Below are 14,112 nucleotides of genomic sequence, written 5' to 3' on the forward strand. Positions count from 1 at the left end.
TATTCTGTTCATGTGCAAATTTTCCTAGGCTTTACCTGATGCCAGCTTTACATGTTAAATTTCATCAAGTTGCTCTTTGAGCTGTAGCAGCCCACAGTCTTCAGTTATTTATAGTGGGCCTGCTTTAGGACATCCCAAATGTCCCTGAATCCTTTGTCCCTCAAGAAATGAGAATGAAAACTGGATTTTTTCATTCATGGACCCAGGGGCGGACTGACAACTCATAGGGCCCCCGGGCAATAGGGGATCATGGGGTCCCTGTGTCCTTGCCCAAACTCAAAAAAGCCTATGAAAAAGGTACCAGGGACATCTCATGGGGACCCCTACTGACCCCGGGCCCTCGAGCAGTGCCCGAGTTTCCAAATGGTCAGTCCGCCCCTGCATGGACCCCATCATTCTGTGCTTCTGGTCTTGCTATCTGTACAGCTTTGTTACAAAACTGATGTATGCTGAGACTGGGATGATTTATACCAGGATTTTGTTGGCCAGTGTTCAAATCTTCCTGTAAGTGGCAATGCAATTCAATTATCTCTGAATCCTGCGTTCCTCAATTGACTCCAAAACAAGGCTTTTTCAGTGATTACAAAAATCTTATTATCCCTGTTGAGAAGATATAATTCTGTCAGATTTTAAATGATGAATTTTTCACAGAGGTTCTAAACCCTTTTTTGCTGTATTAGAACATTTAATTTATTGTTGTCCATTCTCCTACTGAAAATATTTCCCCTTACTTCCAGTTCTGTCTGACACGTGAAAAATAAACAGGAAGTGGGAGAAATTGTGCTTTATTTCCTCTTTTGCAAATAGATACCAAATAAGAAACAATCTCCCAAATGAAAACACAGAAAGCAATACAAAGTTGATGGAAGTTTTCTTACACTATACAAAACTAGGAGAAAGTTTTCAATGGAGTTGGGCATTATACAAAAATAAAGATCTGTAATATGTTAATAATGTTGACTCAGATGATGTTCCATGCAATCAACAGCTCCGATAAGATACTATCTATTAGTATCTACCAGACTGTTTTGTTTTAGATAGAGTGGTAGGAATTTCATTGCTATCTGTATAGGGAAGTTCACTTTGTTTGAATCACAGGAACTTTTTTTGGGTGGCACACTTCATGCAATGCAGTTTGCCCGATTGCAGTGTGATTTATCACTCAACAATCGCGGCAGAACCACGTCATGTTTTCATGTTCAGTTGAAATGAATGGCACCTGCACATGTGATTCTGCAATTTGTCATTTTAGCAGAGCGTTTTGAAATTACAATTTCAATTCAAAACCATGTGTGAATGCAGCCTAAAAGGGACACAGATAACAACAAAATTGTTACCATTCTACCTAAAACAAAAAAAAACCTTTTGGCTATAGATATTGTAAGAAGTGTTTTCTGCTTTGTCTTTTTATCTATTTCAGGTACTTATATAACGCCGTCAATTTACGCAGTGCTTTACATATATATTGTACATTCACATCGGTCCCTAACCCTCAAGGGGTGTACAATCTAAGGTCCCTAACTTACGTTCATACACATACTAGGGCCAATTTAGACAGGAGCCAATTAACCTACCAGCATGTCTTCGGAGTGTGGGAGGAAACTGGAGTACCCAGAGGAAACCCACACAGGCACAGGGAGAACATGCAAACTCCAGGCAGGTGGTGCCGTGGATTTGAAACAACGACCCTAGTACTGCCAGGCGGAAGTGCTAACCATTTAGCCACTGTGTTTTTGTCAATACAAAGAAAGGCAGTAAGATTCTTTAGAACTTGAGTTATGCTTTTTCACCATATTTGAGGGAGCTGTCTCTTTCACCGACTCAGTGTCATCTCTGACTCCCTGCACATGGGCACAACCAAAACAAGTTAAGAGAAATCTTTAAAGTGCACAGATTGTTCTCCCTCTCTTAAAAAAGAGGTGCATGTGCAGATAGGCTGACAGTCTCCTACAGGTATTTGGGAGCGCATCTGCACACATGTAGTGGGGGGTCCTGCACATGCACACAAGTGCCGCCAGCTTCTGCTAGATGAGCACTGTAGTGTTTGTGCACATGTGCAGAAAGCAGCCATGCATGTGCAGATGCACCGCACACTGCCTCCTGTGATAGCTGTGACATAGCAATCCTAAAAGGGAACAGAGCCTAGCCTAGGCTGGGAACCAGGAGCACAAACATTAATTCAAAAGTTAAAAATTTTAATTTTTTCTGTAATTTGTTCCACTTTAAGCTCTGTAAGTCCTTTACAACATTGGTGCTTTAACTGTATTTTCATTTTCTATTACATTTTTTTTTATGCATAAGTATTTTAGGTGAAAAAAAGGGAGCCTTTATTATCACTTTAAGATAATACATTACAATTAAAACTAAGGAAAAGTATATACTGTTTACATACCAATGTAAAGCATGGTGAAAGTGACTGCTCTGTGGTTCACCGGGGACAGTGCAAATGACTGACATTTTGGTTTATGGCAAAGCTGAAAAAGAAAATATGCTGTTACTGAATGAAAAAATGGTTAATGATTCACATTCAATGTTCTTAATTCTGGTTTTGAAGTTAGGTAGCCACAGAGAGCGAGGTTTGACTGCAAACAATTCGGGTTGCTAGGACAACGCATTTCGCATGCATGTGATTTTTCAAGTCCTACGAGAGTACAGCAACCCTCCTATAAATACAGGATTAAGGGGATGGGAAGAAAAAAAAAGAGGGGAAGGCAGGCCTAATGATTGACGAAAATACAGCTGGATATTCCACCATTGGCATTACAAGAGACAATTCAATCAAATATAATTATAAAATGTAATACTAAAATAAAAAAATTACTAAAAAAGGAAAAGTAAAATTTAAATAAAAGTAAAAATAATAATAATAATAATAATAATAATAATAAAAAAAATAATTCATATGATGGTACTAATTAATAATATCTGTATGAAGAAAAAGGGCAAAACCCAAAAAGAAATGAGGGAGAAGAGGAGGAAATTAGATGATGTTAGATAATACTGAGATTCACACTTTTAATTTTAATTTTCCTTTTTTATAATCATTGGTTTTTGGGTTCCAATCCCGATATATTGAATGTTTGAAAAAAAAAAAGTTGTGTTTTCTTTTGTTTTGAATCATGATATATATATATATATATATATATATATATATATAATAAATCATTATTGTAGCTACTATATTTAAATTATCATTAATTATCGTTACTAATTTGATTGATTTTAAATAAACACATGCATATATATTTTCAATCATATATTTTTTAGCCATAGAAAAATACACAGGTCCATTTGTCTCCATAAGTGTAGATAGATGTTGCAAAGGAACAAAAATAGATATGTGTGTATATACATATACACAGTATCTCACAGAAGTGAGTACACCCCTCACATTTTTGTAAATATTGTTTATATCTGTTCATGTGACAACACTGAAGAAATGACACTTTGCTACAATGTAAAGTAGTGAGTGTACAGCTTGTATAACAGTGTAAATTTGTTGTCCCCTCAAAATAACTCAACACACAGCCATTAATGTCTAAACCTAAATTGTAGCAAAGTGTCATTTCTTCAATGTTGTCACATGAAAAGATATAGTAAAATATTTACAAAAATGTGAGGGGTGTACTCACTTCTATGAGATACTGTAGATACCATATGTAAACTGATCTTACAGCAGTTAGTGTATTTAATGAAGTACACACTGAAATTCTTAATAATGGATCTTGATGACTTGTTTAAAGCTACAATATTTTACTTTCATTTTGAGTAGACTTCTAAGTGACAATGTCCAGATTGGGCCCAATTAGCCATTTTCCCTCCCCGGTGTCATGTGACTCCTTAGTGTTACAAGGTGTCAGGTGTGAATGGGGAGCAGGTGTGGTAAATTTGGTGTTATCGCTCTCACTCTCTCATACTGGTCATTGGAAGTTCAACATGGCACCTCTTGGCAAAGAACTCTCTGAGGATCTGAAAAAAAGAATTGTTGCTGTATATAAAGATGGCCTAGGCTGTAAGAAGATTGCCAAGACCCTGAAACTGAGCTGCAGCATGGTGGCCAAGACCATACAGCAGTTTAACAGGACAGGTTCCACTCAGAACAGGCTTCGCTATGGTCGACCAAAGAAGTTGAGTGCACATGCTCAGGGTCATATCCAGAGGTTGTCTTTGGGAAATAGATGTATGAGTGCTGCCAGCATTGCTGCAGAGGTTGAAGGGGTGGGGGGTCAGCCTGTCAGTGGCCAGACCATACGCCGCACACTGCATCAAATTGGTCTGCATGGCTGCCATCCCAGAAGGAAGCCTCTTCTAAAGATGATGCACAAGAAAGCCTGCAAAAACTTTGCTGAAGACAAGCAGACTAAGGACATGGATTACTGTAACCATGTCCTGTAGTCTGATGAAACCAAGATCACCCGGGCAAATCCAAAAGAGCACTGGCACCGACAGCAGTGAACTCCTGAGGCTCCCTACAGTGTCCCCTGCATCCAGTAAGCCACCTCCATCTCCATCCACCTCCACATTCCACCCCTGCATCCGGACAAGACATCCCCATCTCCGTCCATCCTCATCCCCCCATTTCCATCCATCCTCACCACGGTGGTCTTTCCAGTGGACACCCACAGCCGTTGTCACCAGGGGTCACCCGTGGCCTGGTGCATTGGCTTCTCCCCATCGGCTCTAAGGGACATCTACTCTGAAATTCCCACCCATCCCTCTCCTCCTCAAGCCAACCCTCCTCCTTCAACCTGGAACCTCCACCTGGACCCTGAACCCTGCCAAGCAAGTCTCCGCAAGAGCACGAAAAACCCCACTGCACGCTAGACAATCTCCAATCAAGTGCCCCTGGAAACCATCTCTCCACACCCGATCCCCACTCCCTATACCCTTGATCTCTAGCTACCGGAAGACACAGCGACGAGATAAGCCATTGCACACTAGACTATCTGCAGCAAGCCTCCCACCACACCTATCCGCCACCCCATGTTCCTCCCCAAAATGCCTCTTCCACTCCTCCTCCTCATATTCCTCTCCTCCGTTCCCAAAATCTCTTCTCTATATCCCTCTGCTCCTCCCAAACAACTGTATATTATGCCCTCACTGCTTCCTTCCCCCTATACGGCACCCACCACCTCCTCCTAATACTCCACTCTCCCACTGACCCGAACACCTCCACTGGTAGACTTACACGCTCCTGCACATCCGACTCCCATGCCACCTTTCTCACCCTTCTTCTCCTCCTAACCGCGGGGGACATCTCCCCGAACCCTGGCCCTCCACCACCTCGCTCACCCACACGGCACCCTCCCACTTCCACATCCTGCAGCAACCCCCTCAACCTAGTATCTGTCCCCCTGCTCCCTAAAACCACCCCCCTGTTTTCGTGTGCACTCCTGAACGACCGATTGGTGTGCAACAAGCTCACCGCCATCCACGACCTCTTTGTTTCCCGCTCCCTCAACATCCTAGCAATCACGGAAAGCTGGATCCAAACCGCTGACTCCACCTCCCCTGCAGCACTCTCCTATGGAGGTCTCATCTGGACCCACTCACCCAGACCCAATGGTTGTAAAGGTGGTGGGGTTGGTCTGCTTCTATCACCACAGGGCACCTTCCGAGTCCTCCCAAACCCCCCCTCTCTATCCTTCTCCTCCTTCGAGGCCCACTGCATCCGACTATTCTCCCCAACCCCCCTAAGGATTGCTGTAATCTACTGGCCTCCTGGACCTGTATCCCTCTTCCTTGATGACTTTTCCGCCTGGCTACCCTTCTTTCTCTCCTCCGAGCTACCCACCATCATCCTTGGGGATTTCAACATCCCTGTCAACATCAACAACCCGGCTACATCCCAACTCCTCCACTTAACCTCCTCCTTTGCACTCGCACAGTGCATACAATCCACCACCCACTCCGATGGAAATATCCTGGACCTTGACTTCTCCCATCTCTGCGCTCCCCACAACCTCACAAACACCCCCTTCCCTCTTTCTGACCACAACCTTATTACTTTCTCTGTCTCCTCGTCCTCTAACGCCTACCCCTCCAAATGTCATACTACTACCGGCCGTAACCTCCGCAACCTGAACCCTGCCCCCCTCCATTCTACAGCTGATCAACTCTACGACAGCATCCTGCCCCTGTCCTGCCCCAACCTGGCCATGACCGCCTATAGCAACTCGCTGTCAACCGCCCTTGACTCGCTAGTGCCTTTAACCACACGAAACATCAGACCCTGACCACTCCAGCCCTGGTAGACTGATTACACCAAAATTCTCAAACAACACAGCCGTGCGCTGGAGCGACTATGCCGCAAAACCAGATCCCAAATAGCATTCACCCGCTATAAATCTGCCTTCCACACCTACACCTCCTCTCTCCATGCTGCCAAACAAGCCTACTTCCTGACCCTCATCAAGACCCTCTCCTCCAATCCTTCTCCAGCTCTTCTCCACCTTCAACTCTCTACTCTCTCTGCCCCCACCTCCACCCAGTATTATTATTATTATTATTATACAGTATTTATAAAGCGCCAATAGTTCGCTCAGCGCTGTACATTACAAAGGGAGACAGAACATGTGACAGAACAATACCAATACAATGCAAAACATGAGGGGATCAAGGGCCCTGCTCTTTCGAGCTTACAATCTAGGAGGGAGGGGGTGGTGGCACAGGAGGAGATAGCTGTGGGGGATGGAGTGGTAGGAAGAGTGGAGGAGGGAGGCAAGTTAGCAGGGGGTGGGGTAGGCTTCCCTGAAGAGATGGGTTTTCAGGGTGCGCCTAAAGGAGAGGAGAGTAGGTGATAATCTGATGGGTTGGGGCAGGGAGTTCCAGAGGATGGGTGACACCCTGGAGAAGTCCTGGAGGCGGGCATGGGAGGAGGAGACCAGGGAACTAGAGAGAAGGAGGTCTTGTGAGGAGCGGAGTGTGCGTGCTGGGCGGTACTTGGATATTAGGTCAGTGATGTAGTTCGGGGCAGTATGGTGGACAGCTTTGTACGTCAGCGTTAGGATTTTGAATTTGATCCGTTGCGCAATCGGAAGCCAGTGGAGGGATTGGCAGAGGGGGGTGGCGGAGACAGAGCGGTTGGAAAGGTGAATGAGTCTGGCAGCCGTGTTCAGGATGGACTGAAGAGGGGATAGCCAGCGGCGAGGCAGGCCAGTGAGGAGGGAGTTGCAGTAGTCGAGTCGTGATATGATGAGGGAGTGGATGAGCTGTTTAGTGGTTTCTGGGGTTAGGAACGTGCGGATTTTGGCGATGTTGCGGAGGTGGAGTCTGCACGAGTTTGTTAAAGATTGGACTTGGGGCTGGAAGGATAGGTTGGAGTCCAGAATGACACCCAGTACTCTGGCCTGCAGGGCGGGTTTGATGGTAGCGTTGTTGGATGTGACGGAGAAATCAATGGGGGGTGGTGTCCGGGCTGGGGGGAAGACAAGAAACTCGGTTTTGGAGAGGTTCAATTTAAGGAAGTGGAGCGACATCCAGTCTGATATGTCGCTCAGTAGGTGTGTGATTCGGGCTGAGACCAAGGGGGTGAGGTGGGGGGTTGAGAGATAGATTTGTGTGTCGTCGGCATAGAGGTGGTAGTTGAAGCCGTGAGAGTGTATGAGTTGGCCAAGGGAGGAGGTATAGATGGAAAAGAGAAGGGGCCCGAGGACAGAGCCTTGAGGGACCCCAACAGAGAGGGGGAGTGAGGGGGAGGTGGTAGCATTATAGGTAACGCTGAAAGAGCGTTGTGACAGGTAGGATGAGATCCAGGAGAGAGCAGAATCTCTGAGGCCGAGGGAGTGTAGTTTTTTGAGGAGGAGGGGGTGGTCGACTGTGTCGAAGGCCGCAGAGAGGTCAAGGAGTAGGAGCACTGAATAGTGTCCATTAGCTTTGGCGGTTAGCAGGTCGTTGGAGAGTTTGAGTAAGGCAGTTTCGGTGGAGTGTAGGGGACGGAAGCCGGACTGTAGGGGATCGAGGAGGTTGTTGTCGTTGAGGTGAGAGCATAGGCGGGTGTAGACTAGGCGCTCGAGGAGTTTAGATGTAAATGGGAGCAGGGAGATGGGTCTGAGGTTGTTCGGGTCATTGGGGTCCAGGGAGGGCTTTTTAAGTATGGGGGTGATGTGTGCATGTTTCAGAGGGGAGGGGAAAGTGCCTGAGGAGAGGGAGAGATTGAAGATGTGGGTGAGGGAGCGTAGGATGGAGGAGGAGGAAGGTCGTAGGAGTTGTGAGGGGATAGGGTCGAGGGGGCAGGTGGTGAGGCGGGCATCAGAGAGGGTCTTGGAGACTTCCTCGATGGTAGTAAGGTCAAAGGTGTGGAGTGTTGGGGGAGCTTCAGTATGAGGAATGTAGGGTGGGGTGGAAGAGGAGGTCAGAGCAGTGGTGGGGCCGTGGGAGAGGGGTGATGAGGGGGTAGCTGAGTGAGGGTGAAGGGGGTTGGAGAGAGTTTGAGCAGCGACGAAGTCCCTGCGGGTTATGTCGAGGGGGAGGGGGGATAAGGGGGTAGCTGTGTGAGAGGGGACAGGTTGAGAGGGCGTGTGAGTTGCGGCAATGTCCTTGCGAATTGTGTCAATTTTGTTTTTGAAGTGATTGGCAATCTCAAGGGCAGTGAGTGAGGTGCTGGGTGGAGGTGGGGGTGGAGAGAGTAGAGAGTTGAAGGCAGAGAAGAGTCGGCGAGGATTGGAGGAGAGGGCCTTGATGAGGGTCAAGAAGTAGGCCTGTTTGGCAGCATGGAGGGAGGAGGTGTAGGTGCGGAAGGCAGATTTGTAGCGGGTGAAGGCTTGTTTGGATTTGGTTTTGCGCCATAGTCGCTCCAGGGCACGACTTTGTCGTTTGAGGGTTTTGGTGTGATCAGTCTGCCAGGGCTGGAGCGGTCGGGGTCTGGTGTTGCGTGTGGTTAAAGGCGCAAGTGAGTCAAGGGCTGTTGAGAGCGCATTGTTGTAGGCGGTCAAAGCCAAGTCGGGGCAGGACAGGGGGAGGATGCGGTCGTGGAGTTGATCAGCTGCAGAGTGGAGGGAGGCAGGGTTAAGGTTGCGGAGGTTACGGCTGGTAGTAGTGTGACATTTGGAGGGGTAGGCGTTGGAGGACGAGGAGATAGAGAAGGTGATCAGGTTGTGGTCAGAGAGAGGGAAGGGGGTGTTAGTGAGGTTGTGGGGAGCACATCGGTTGGAGAAGACAAGATCAAGGATATTTCCGTCGGAGTGGGTGGTGGATTGTATGCACTGTGCAAGTGCAAAGGAGGAGGTTAGGTGGAGGAGACGGGCTGTGTCCGGGTTGTCGAGGTTGACAGGGATGTTAAAATCCCCAAGAATTATGGTGGGTAGCTCAGAGGAGAGGAAGAAGGGTAGCCAGGAGGAGAAGTCATCCAGGAAGCGGGGTATGGATCCAGGAGGCCGGTATATCACAGCAATCTTCAGGGGGGTTGGGGAGAATAGTCGGACGCAGTGGGCCTCGAAGGAGGAGAAGGATAGGGAGGGGGGGTTTGGGAGGACTCGGAAGGTGCTCTGCGGTGACAGGAGCAGACCAACCCCACCACCTTTACGACCGTTAGGCCTGGGTGAGTGGGTCCAGGTGAGACCTCCATAGGAGAGTGCAGCAGGGGAGGTAGAGTCAGTGGGCTGGATCCAGGTTTCCGTGATCGCCAGGAGGTTGAGGGAGCGGGAAACAAAGAGGTCGTGGATGGCGGTAAGCTTGTTGCACACCGAACGGGCGTTCAGGAGTGCACATGAAAACGGGGGAGAGATTTTAGGGAGCAGGGAGACAGATACTAAGTTGCGGGGGTTGCAGTAGGACATGGAAGTGGGAGGGTGTTGAGCGGGTGAGGGAGGTGGAGGGCCAGGATTTGGGGAGATGTCCCCCGCGGCTAGGAGGAGGAGAAGGGTGAGAAAGGTGGCATGGGAGCGGGATGTGCAGGAGCGTGAGAAACTCCTAGTGGAGGTGTTGGGGTCAGTGGGAGAGCGGAGTAATAGGAGGAGGTGGTGGGTGCCATAGAGGGGTGAGGGAAGCAGTGAGGACACGATATACAAATGTTTGGGAGGGGCAGAGGGATATAGTGAATGGAATTTGGGAACGGAGGAGAGGAAAATGAGAAGGAGGAGTGGAAGAGACATTTTGGGGAGGTGAAGAGAGCAGTAGTAGGGAGATGATAGCAGTGAGGGGGAGATGTACAGGTTGTGGGGTGGAGCAGAGGGGTAGAGAAATGAGATTTGGGAACAGAGGGTAGTAATATGATGAGAAGAGGGGCGTATTATATAAAGGCACACAGAGTGGGTCTCAGGCATGTAAGAGGATTCCCAGGGTGTTTGCTTGCAGTCTTCCAGCATGCAGTAGAGCTTCTAACTGTTGTTGTGTCTTCCTGCTGCTTGGGTTCTCCTGCTTTAGTTCAACTGCTGCGTTTAACTGCTTCTTCTATGCACTCGTTCGTACCTCACTCACCGCCCTTGAGATTGCCAATCACTTCAAAAACAAGATTGACGCAATTTGCAAGGACATCGCCGCTGCTCAAAATTCCTCCACACCCATCCCCTCTCACACAGCAACCCCCTCATCACCCCTCTCCCTCGGCCTCACCACTGGTCAGACTTCCACCTCACCTAACATTCCTCACACTGAAGCCCCCTCAACACTCCACTCCTTCGACCTTACTACCATGGAGGAGTTCACCAAGGTCTTCTCTGAAGCCCGTCCCACCACTTGCCCCCTCGACCCTGTCCCCTCACAACTCCTACGACCTCCCTCCTCCTCCATCTTATGCTCCCTCACCCACATCTTTAATCTCTCCCTCTCTTCCGGCGCATTCCCCTCCCCTCTGAAGCACGTGCACATCACCCCCATACTTAAAAAGCCCTCCCTGGACCCCACTGACCCGAACAACCTTAGACCCATCTCCCTGCTGCCATTCACATCCAAACTCCTCAAGCGCTTAGTCTACAATCGCCTAAGCTCCCACCTCAACGATCCCCTACAGTCCGGCTTCCGTCCCCTACACTCCACCGAAACCGCACTACTCAAACTCTCCAACGACCTGCTAACCACCAAAGCTAATGGCCACTATTCAGTGCTCATACTCCTCGACCTCTCTGCGGCTTTCAACACAGTCGACCACCCCCTCCTTCTCAAAAAACTAAACTCCCTTGGCCTGAGAGATTCCGCTCTCTCCTGGCTCTCGTCCTACCTATCACAACGCTCCTTCAGCGTTACCTATAACGCTACTACCTCCCCCTCACTCCCCCTCTCTGTTGGGGTACCTCAAGGCTCTGTCCTTGGGCCCCTTCTCTTCTCCATCTACACCTCCTCCCTTGGCCAACTCATACACTCCCACAGCTTCAACTACCACCTCTATGCTGACGACACGCAAATCTATCTCTCGACCCCTCGCCTCACCCCCTCAGTCACAAGCCTACTGAACGACATATCAGATTGGATGTCGCTCCACTTCCTTAAATTGAACCTCTCCAAAACCGAGCTCCTAGTCTTCCCCCCAGCCCGCACACCCCCCCCCCCCCACTGACTTCTCCATCACGTCCAACAATGCCACCATCAGGCCCGCTCCGCAGGCCAGAGTACTTGGTGTCATTCTTGACTCCAATTTATCCTTCCAGCCCCAAGTCCAATCACTAGCAAACTCATGCAGACTCCACCTCTGCAACATCACCAAAATACACACGTTCCTAACCCCAGAAACCACTAAGCAGCTCATCCACTCCCTCATCGTATTACGACTCGATTACTGCAACTCCCTCCTCACTGGCCTGCCTCGCCACAGGCTATCCCCACTTCAGTCGATCCTGAATACGGCAGCTAGACTCATCCACCTTACCAACCGCTCCATTTCCGCCACCCCCCTCTGCCAATCCCTCCACTGGCTTCCGATTGCCCAACGGATTAAATTCAAAATCCTAACACTGATGTACTAAGCTGTCCATCATACTGCCCCAAACTACATCACCGACCTAATATCCAAGAACCACCCTACACGCACTCTACGCTCCTCACAAGACCTCCTTCTCTCTAGTTCCCTGGTCTCCTCCTCCCATGCCCGCCTCCAGGACTTCTCCAGGGCGTCACCCATACTCTGTAACTCCCTACCCCAATCCATCAGACTATCACCTACTGTCCTCTCCTTTAGGCGAACCCTGAAATCCCACCTCTTCAGGGAAGCCTACCCCACCCCCTGCTAATTCCCGACCTCCTCCACTCTTCCTACCACTCCATCCCCCACAGCTATTTCCTCCTGTACCACTATCCCCTCCCTCCTAGATTGTAAGCTCCAAGGAACAGGGCCTTTGAAACCCTCGTGTATCGCATTGTATTGTTATTGTACTGTCGCATGTTCTGTCTCGCATTGTAATGTACTGCGCTGAGCAAACTGTTGGCGCTTTATAAATACTGTATAATAATAATATTTGGTTCAGATGGTGTCAAGCGTGTGTGGTGGCAACCAGGTGAGGAGTACAAAGACAAGTTTGTCTTGCCTACAGTCAAGCATGGTGGTGCAAGTGTCATGGTCTGGGGCAGCATGAGTGCTGCCGACACTGGGGAGCTGCAGTTCATTGAGGGAACCATGAATCCCAACATGTACTGTGACATACTGAAGCAGAGCATGATCCCCTCCCTTCAGACACTGGGCTGCAGGGCACTATTCCAACATGATAACGACCCCAAACACACCTCCAAGATGACCACTGCCTTGCTAAAGAAGCTGAGGGTAAAGGTGATGGACTGGCCAAGCATGTCTCCAGACCTAAACCCTATGGAGCATCTGTGAAGCATCCTCAAACAGAAAGTGGAGGAGCGCAAGGTCTCTAACATCCACCAGCTCTGTGAAGTTGTCATGGAGGAGTGGAAGAGGACTACAGTGGTAACCTGTGAAGCTCTGGTGAACTCCATGCCCAAGAGATTTAAGGCAGTGCTAGAAAATAATGGTGGCCACACAAAATATTGCCACTTTGGGCCCAATTTGGACATTTTCACTTAGGGGTATACTCACTTTTGTTGCCAGCAGTTTAGAAATGAATGGCTGTGTGTTGAGTTATTTTGAGGGGACAGCAAATTTACACTGTTATGCAAGCTGTACACTCAGCACTTTACATTGTAGCAAAGTGTCATTTCTTCAGTATTATCACATGAAAAGATAAAATAAAATATTTACAAAAATTTGCATGTGATTTGCACAGGAATGCGGTACAGTTCCTGTGCGAATCACATGCGATATGCCGCACCACATCAGTGTGAACCCAGGCTGTATCTAAGGAGAGAGCCAGAGTTGTTACAAAGACTAGACGTCAAACAAATCCCTTTTCCTCTCCATTACCTGGAGGGTGGGGAGATTAGTTGTTTATAGAAGGAAGATAGCATTGTTTGTGCTTTCAATTCACTCTAGAAACATCTAAATACGTTCTGGATGCATTTCTGCATGCACATTTTGTACGCATTTTTGACACGTTCCAGTGCATTTTGAATGCGTTTTTGACGTGTTCCATTGCATTTTTTTATGCATTCCAGTTTATTTTTCCCCATCTCTTTTTCTTCAATTTAAATAGGGGCATGTGCATTCCAGTGCCTTTTTGATGCTATTTTGGTGTGTTCCAGTGTGTTCTGGTGCGTTTTTTATGCATTTTACCACATTCCAGTACAGTTCTGTGCAGAAAAAATGTAGCATGTTCTAATTTTTTTTTCTGCAACCGGAACGCACTGGAACTGCAAGCACTGATGTGAAGTATGACATTGACAACCATTTAACCTACTTTTTGGGTGTTTCGGATGCAGAAAAAAGCAACTGAAACACATGTAGTGTGAACTGGCCCGGTTCACACTATAGAAACGCAGTCCAGATGCGTTCCACATGCACGTTTTTTATGCATTCCAGTGCATTTCTTATGCATTCCAGTGTGTTTTTGATGTATTCCAGTGCGTTCCGGTGCATTTTTGATGCATTTTACCGCATTCCAGTACAGTTCTCTGCAGAAAAAATGCAGCACGTTCTACCTTTTCTCTGCAACTGGAACGCGCTAGAGCTGCAAGTACTGATGTGAACTATGACATTGACACCCATATAACCTACTTTCTGGCATTTTGGATGCAGAAAAAAAGCAACTGAAATGCATGTAGTGTGAACTGGTCCTAAACAAT

The 14,112-nt window shown here is 48.0% G+C and overlaps 1 protein-coding gene across 1 annotated transcript in view; it reads right to left on the reverse strand.

Annotated features, from left to right (window-relative positions):
- The window catches only part of LOC149457861 (L-selectin-like), a 110,211-nt gene that overhangs the window by 85,479 nt on the left and 10,620 nt on the right, over positions 1-14,112 (reverse strand). Inside the window, exon 2 of the mRNA XM_089683080.1 lies at positions 2,393-2,474. Within this exon, the coding sequence (XP_089539206.1) occupies positions 2,393-2,474 (82 nt within the window). The remainder of the gene's footprint in view (positions 1-2,392; positions 2,475-14,112) is intronic.

This window comes from Staurois parvus, unplaced genomic scaffold (genome assembly GCF_062004578.1).
Source record: "Staurois parvus isolate SC_StPar_1 unplaced genomic scaffold, SC_StPar_1.0 ptg000300l, whole genome shotgun sequence".
In the NCBI taxonomy this organism is placed as follows: Eukaryota; Metazoa; Chordata; class Amphibia; order Anura; family Ranidae; genus Staurois; species Staurois parvus.